This window comes from Dama dama, chromosome 15 (genome assembly GCF_033118175.1).
Source record: "Dama dama isolate Ldn47 chromosome 15, ASM3311817v1, whole genome shotgun sequence".
Classification (NCBI taxonomy): domain Eukaryota; kingdom Metazoa; phylum Chordata; class Mammalia; order Artiodactyla; family Cervidae; genus Dama; species Dama dama.
The window spans coordinates 41852493-41860290 of NC_083695.1; the positions used below are offsets into that span (position 1 = coordinate 41852493).

General features: G+C 37.1%; 1 protein-coding gene across 1 annotated transcript; it reads right to left on the bottom strand.

Annotated features, from left to right (window-relative positions):
- Window positions 1-5226: 5226 nt before the first annotated feature.
- On the bottom strand, window positions 5227-5735 carry LOC133070650 (large ribosomal subunit protein uL23-like). The gene has a single exon (XM_061163038.1). It carries the CDS (start codon window positions 5733-5735, stop codon window positions 5259-5261), a length of 477 nt encoding a protein of 158 aa, XP_061019021.1. The 3' UTR covers window positions 5227-5258.
- Window positions 5736-7798: the final 2063 nt, after the last annotated feature.

The window sequence follows — 7798 nt, forward strand, 5'->3', positions numbered from 1 at the left end:
AGTTTCCAGGACAGATTACGTGTTATGTCACAGAACAGCTCTTAACAAATTTAAGAAGATTGAAATCATACTAAGTATTCTGTCTGACCATAATGAGATGAAACTAGAAATCAATAACAGAAGGAAAAAACTGGAGAATTTATAAATACATGGAAATTAAACAACACATTCTTGAGCAACCAATAGATCAAAGAAGAAATCAAAAAAGAAGTTATAAAATATCTTGACAAAAATGAAAATAAAAATACAATATACATACTAAACCATATAGGATATAGCAAAAGAAAATAGAGACATTGATAGCTGTAAACACAAATTTTAAAAAAAGAAAAATAGATAATCTAATTTTTCACCTCAGGTAACTAGAAAAAGAAGAACAAACTGAGGTCAAACCTATCAGAAGGAAAGAAATAATACAAATCACAGCAGAAATAAAGGAAACAGAGGAAATAGAAAAACAATAGAAAAAATAAATGAAACTAAGAGTTGGGTTTTTCAAACATCTACAAAATTGATAAACCCATTAACTAAGAAAAAAAAAATAAAGAGGAGAAATATTATAACTGATGATATAGAAATATGTAAGAACATGAGACTACAGTGAATAATTATATAGCAATGAATGGGAGAACTTAGAAGAAATGGATAAATTTCTGGAAACATTATTGTTCAGTTACTAAGTCATGTCCAACTCGTTGCGACCTCATGGACTGTAGCACAACAGGCTCCTTGGTCCTCCACTATCTCCTGGAGTTTGCTCAAATTCTTGTCCATTGAGTCTGTGATGTCATTCAAACATCTCATCCTCTGTCACCCTCTTCTCCTCCTGCCCTCAATCTTTTCCAGAATCAGGGTCTTTTCCAATGAGTCAACTCTTCACATCAGGAAGAAAATACTGGAGCTTCAACTTCAGCATCAGGCCCTCCAATGAATATTCAGGGTTGATTTCCTTCAGGACTGACTGGTTTGATCTTGCAGTCCAAGGGACTCTCAAGAGTCTTCAGTATCACAGTTTGAAACCAGCAGTTCTTCAGCGCTCAGCCTTCTTTATGGTCCAACTCTCACATCTATACATGACTACTGGAAAAACTATAGCTTTGACTATATGCACTTTTGTGGGCAAAATGATGTCTCTGTTTTGTAACATGCTGTCTATGTTTGTCATAGCTTTCCTTCCAAGGAGCAAGCTTCTTTTAATTTCATAGCTGCAGTCACTGTCCACAGTGATTTTGGATCCCAAGAGGAGAAAATCTGTCACTGCTTCCACTTTTTCCCCATCTATTTGCCATGAAGTGATGGACTGGATGCCATGATCTTAGTTTTTTGAATGTTGAGCTTTAAGCCAGCTTTTCCACTCTCCTCTTTCATCTTCATCAAGGGGCTCTTTAGTTCCTCTTCACTTTCTTCCATTAGAGTGGTATCACCTGTATATCTGAGGTTATTGATATTTCTCCCTGAAATCTTGATCCCAGTTTATGATTCCTCCAGCCTGGCATTTCACATGATGTACTATACATATAAGTTAAATAAGCAGGGTGATAATATACAGCCTTGACATACTCCTTTCCCAATTTGGAACCAGTCCATTGTTCCATGTAAGGTTCTAACTGTTGCTTCTTGACCTGGATACAGGTTTCTCAGAAGTCAGGTTAAGATGGTCTGGTACTCCCATCTCTTTAAGAATTTTCCACAGTTGGTCATGATCCACACAGTCAAAGGCTTTAGCATAGTCAGTGAAGCAGAAGTAGATGTTTTTCTGGAACTCCCTTGCTTTCTCCATGATCCAACAAATGTTGGCAGTTTGATCTCTGGTTCCTCTGCCTTTTCAAAACCCAGCTTGTACCTTAAGGATGTCTCAGTTCATGTACTGCTGAAGTTTGCTTGAAGGATTTTGAGCATAACCTTGCTAGCATGTGAAATGAGTGCAACTGTGTGGTAGCTTGAACATTCTTTGTCATTGCCCTTCTTTAGGATTGGAATAACTGAAATTTTCCAGTCCTGCGACCACTGCTGAGTTTTCCAAATTTGCTGACATACTGAGTGCAGCACTTTAACAGCATTATCTTTTGGGATTTTAAATAGCTCAACTGAAACTCTATCACCTCCACTAGCTTTGCCTTTAGTAATGCTTCCTAAGGTCCACTTGACCTCATACCCTAAAGTGTCTGGCTCTACATGAGTGACCCACCATCTTGTTATCTGGGTCAGTAAGACCTTTTTTGTATAGTTTTTCTGGGTATTCTTGCCAAGCCACCTCTTCTTAATCTCTTATGCTTCTGTTAGGTCCTTACCTTTTCTTCCTTTATTGTGTCCATCCTTGCATTAAATGTTCCCTTGATATCTCCAATTTTCTTGAAGAGATCTCTAGAGATATTACATGTAGAAAGCCTTAAAGATTTCCATCTAGATTCCATCTAGACTTTGCTGGCAATCAGCAAAGTATGCTGGTAATCTAAACAGCATTCAGATATCAACAATTGCCCTTGCTTTTCCCCACCTCACTCAACCAAAACATTTGATGTCTCACATCACAGTCTTGGTCCCACCCAATATCTGAGCCATATGTCAAGAAGGTTATCACATCTTAGCATCACAAGGAAACTGGTGTTGCTGTCCAGAGTATCTTGTATATGATGTCTGCAGTGAACTCCAGGTACTTGTTTCCCCTCTTAGCTTAAGCATCCTCTTTTGACACTGGAGTCTCTAATTAATCCTCCACTAATTGAAGTGTAAAAACATACATTTGAATTTCTGATTTCAAAATTGCAGGCTCAGTATGCACTGAAAATTCCCCTGCTTTATACTCAATTAATAGATATTAATAGGAAACAATTAAACCAGAATTATACAAGACATGAATAAGCAAGCAAACAAAAAGGAGCAGAGGGAAAGTCTTAGTGTAGGAGAAACTGAAGAATCATATAAAAATAACAAGTCAACTGAATTGAAGAGAAGAGGAAAGCCACAGGCTAGCATTGTGGGCAGGACGTTTAGGAAGATCGAATCACAAAAAGTGAAAACAACACCTGAGGGTGCCCCAGGCCAAGAAATGGAAGCCGGGTGTCTCAAGGAAGCCAGCATGCTTAGTTGGAGTACTACTGGGCAAGATTTGACTCTGCACATTTCCTTCCTCTTCCACCATTTCTCTAAAGTGGGTCTATCTCTGTTGCTGTTCAGTTGCTAAGTCATGTCCAACTCTGCAACTCCATGGACTATGCATGCCAGGCTCCTCTGTCCTCCACTATCTCCCAGAGTTTGCTCAAATTCATGTCTATTGAGTTGGTGATATTAACCAACTCATCCTTCACTGCCCCTTCTTTTGCCTTCCATCTTTCCCAGAATCAGAGACTTCTCCAGCGTCTATCTCTAGGGGGAGCTTAATTGGAGAGATAAGAGCAGATAGGGTCCTGGAATCTGGGGTAACCTAGGAAGAATCAGGGGAAAAGCTCATCTGGATCAGATGCTAAAGAATATTTAAAACGTCATGTTACTTGAGCACTCAGGTGCCCTTTCATTTTGAATATCTATACCTCTCTTGTTATTCTGTTTTCCAGTATTCTCTTTTTTCCCTTTCCTCTGAAATTATCCTCTATTTGTTAACTTCTCTTTCCTATTTTTCTTCTCTTCTTCCCCATTGTGCTGCAACCTGAGAGAATTTTTCTGTCTAGAAATGCCCACCCATGTATTGTCAGCTATGTCCAATCAGTTATTCTGCCTATATTTTCAGTTGTACATTTTTATCTAAATCTTAATTTCCAAGAATGTGTGTCTTTCCATAAATGTCTTTTAGGGTTCTAGTAGTGAAAAGGAAGGGGAGAATGGATTTAGGATAAGCAAATGTGAGTGTCTGTTAAGGCATGTAGTCAATATGCAGTTTTGTAGCAAGCTTTGTTTTAATCTGTACTGTATCTCATCCATAAATATTCTTCAAAAATATGTACTTTAGTATCTGGATAACATTCTGTTTTACAGTCTGTACAATTTAACCATTTTAATGTGTTTAACCATTCTTCTAATGTTGGAAATTCAGTTTGCTTGCATTTATCATTATTATAGTTAGCCAAGAAAGAGCATGCTAACATAAAAGGACTCATGTATAGCTCTGATGATGTTCCTAGAAAACATTCCTAAGAGAGAAATTACTGTGTCAAGACAGATATTATCAAAATACTCCTCAAAATGTTATCAATGTACATTCTCATCAGATATTTATGAGAGGGTTCAATTCATCTTTCCCCATCAACAGAGGCAAAAATATTTTGTCTTTAACACATGTTTTTTTGATTATTAGTGAGGATGAACTTCCCCCACATAATTCTTGACCATATGTATGAAATATTCTCATTCTGCATTTCCATTTTTGTATAGTTAGTAGCTATTTCTGTTGCAAGATTTTTATATATTGAGGATATCGAGCCTTACTCAAAGTTTTAATGAAAAACGTTCCAGTTTTTAAGTAACATTTATTTCTAATAAACATGGTTTCTAATTGTTTAGAAACATGGTTTAGAAAATATGCATGGTTTCTAATAAACAGAAGACACTTAACTTTTACTTTCTTTTCTTATTATTCATGTATGTTATTTTTATGTTTTGAAGTTTATCCCTCTAATGGGACTTCCCTGGTGATCCAATGGTAAAGAATTCACCTTTCAATGCAGCGGGTGCGGGTTTGAGTCCTAGTCAGGGGAGTTAAGATCTCACATGCCTCAGGGTCAAAAAACCAAAATATAAAACCGAAGCAATATTGTAACAAATTCAATAAAGACTTGAAAAATGTCCCACATCAAAAAATCTGGAAGAAGTAAAAAAATGAAGTAAAGTTTATCCCGCTAAGATTTCTCTTATGTTTTTAAGTTTCTAGATATCTTATATAGTCAACTGTTTATAACTGATTCATATGTGTTTGAAATAAATCATATACTGTGTTTTTGAAAGAGGAAATGTGGTTATTTGCTTTACTGTTTATAGCTTCTACATTCCATCATTTTCATGATCAAGACTGATCATTTCTATGAGTACATACATATCATATTATCTTTGTATTTGCTTTGTACTGTGGTATGATGTTGGATACATACAAAGTAAAACTGCTTATATTTTATTACAAATTGTAACTTTAATCAATACCACCCACATTTTCCCATGTTTTTTCTGTTAATTTGATTTTTAAACCTTATTCATATTTGCCTTTAATACTTTTTTCTTTTTTTCATAGTGAAAACTTTTATATTTGGAATTGGCCAGCTGGACTCAGTTTAGATGATCCCAATTTTGTTGGCAACATCCAAAGCATCATAGTCAGGAGCCAGTCGAACATATGTTTTCTTCTCTCCATCAGGCCTGATCAGAGTATTGACCTTAGCCACATCAATGTCATAGAGCTTCTTCACAGCCTGTTTAATTTGGTGCTTGTTGGCCTTGACATCCACAATGAATACCAGTGTGTTGTTGTCTTCTATTTTCTTCATGGCTGACTCGGTGGTGAGGGGGAATTTGATGGTGGCATAGTGGTCAAGTTTGTTTCTCCTAGGGGCGCTCTCCCGAGGATATTTGGGCTGCCTCCAGAGCCGCAGTGTTTTGGGCCGCCGGAAGGTGGGTGACATCCGGATCTTCTTTTTCTTCTGGCTGTGGACACCTTTCAACACTGCTTTCTTGGCCTTCAAAGCCTTTGCTTTGGCTTCAGCTTTAGGAGGGGCAGGGGCTTCCTTCTTCGCCTTCCGCGCCGTCTTCATGAAAAGTCTTTTTTTTTTTTTTTTTTTTATTGAAGGATGATTGCTTTACAGAATTTTGTTGTTTTCTGTCAGACCTCAAAATGAATCAGCCATAGGTATACATATATCCCCGCCCTTTTAAAAACCCCTCCCACCTCCTGCCCCATCCCACCCCTGGAGGTTGATGCAGAGCCTCTGTCTGAGTTTCCTGAGCCACACAGCAAATTCCTGTTGGCTATTTTACATATGGTGATGTAAGTTTCCATGTTACTCTGTCCATACCTCTCACCCTCTCCTCCCCTCTCCCCATGTCCGTAATTCTATTCTCTGTTTCTCCACTGCTGCCCTGTAAATAAATTCTTCAGTACCACTTTTCTAGATTCCATATATATGCATTAGAGTACGATACTTATCTTTCTCTTTCTGAGTCACTCCATTCTGTACAATCAGTTCTAGGTTCACCAACCTCATCAGAACTGACTCAAATGTGTTCCTTTTTATGGCTGAGTAATGTTCCATTGTGTATATATACCACAACTTCTTTATCCATTCATTTGTCAATGGTCATCTAGGTTGCTTCCATGTTCTAGCTATTGTAAATAGTGCTGCAATGAACAATGGGATACAAGTGTGTTTTTCAATTTTGTTTTCCTCAGGGTATATGCCTAGAAGTGGCATTGCTGGGTCATATGGTGGTTTTATTCCTAGTTTTTTTAAGGAATCTCCATTCTGTCCTCCATAGTGGCTGCATCAATTTACATTCCCACCAACAGTGCAAGAGTATTCCCTTTTCTCCACAATCTCTCCAGGATTTATTGTTTGTAGACTTTTTGATGATGGCCATTCTGACCAGTGTGAGGTGGTATCTCATTGTAGTTTTGATTTCCATTTCTCTAATAATGAGCAATGTTGAGCATCTTTTCATGTGTTTGTTAGCCATCTGTATGCATTCTTTAGAGAAATGCCTGTTTAAGTATTTTTTCCACTTTTTGATTGGGTTGTTTGTTTTTCTGGCATTGAGTAGTATGAGCTGCTTGTATATTTTGGAAATTAATCCCTTAAGCCAGTTGTTTCATTTGCTATTATTTTCTCCCATTCTGGGGGTTGTCTTTTCACCTTGTTTGTAGTTTCTTCGCTGTGCAAAAGCTTTTAAGTTTAATCAGGTCCCACTTGTTTACTTTTGTCTTTATTTCCATGACTCTAGGAGGTGGGTCATAGAGGATCTCACTTTGATTTATGTCATTGAGTGTTCTGCCTATGTTTTCCTCTAAGAGTTTTATAGTTTCTGGTCTTACATTTAGGTCTTTAATCCATTTTGAGTTTATCTTTGTGTATGGTTTTAGAAAGTGTTCTAATTTCATTCTTTTACATGTAGCTGTTCAATTTTCCCAGAACCATTTATTGAAGAGGCTGTCTTCAATCATCTATTGAGATTGTCATATTTTTTTATCTTTCATGAAATATATTTTTCCATCCTTTCACTTTCAGTCCATATATATCTTTAGGTCTGAAGTGGATTTCTTGTAGACAGTATATATATGGGTCTTGTTTCTGTATCCAGTCAGCCAGTCTGTGTCTTTTGGTTGGAGCATTTAATCCATTTACATTTAAAGTAATTATTGATATATATGTTCCTATTGCCATTTTCTAATTGTTTGGGGTTGATTTTGTAGCTCTTTTTTCTTCTATTTCTTGACTATATATGTCCCTTTAACATTTGTTGTAAAGCTGGTTTAGTGGTACTGAGTTCTCTTAACTTTTGCTTGTCTGAAAAGCTTTTTACTTCTCCATCAGTTTTGAATGAGATCCTTGCCAGGTACTGCAATCTTGGTTGTAGATTTTTCCCCTTCAGTACTTTAAATATATCCTGCCATTCTCTTCTGACCTGCAGTCTGCTGAAAGATCAGCTGTTGAGCATATGAGGTCTCTCTTGTACGTTACTTGTTGCTTCTCCCTTGCTACTTTTACTATTCTTTCTTTGTGTTTAGCCTCTGCTAGTTTGATTAATATGGTGTCTCCTTGGGTTTATCCTGTATGGGACTCTTTGTGCCTTTTGGACTTGATTGACTATTTCCTTTTCCATG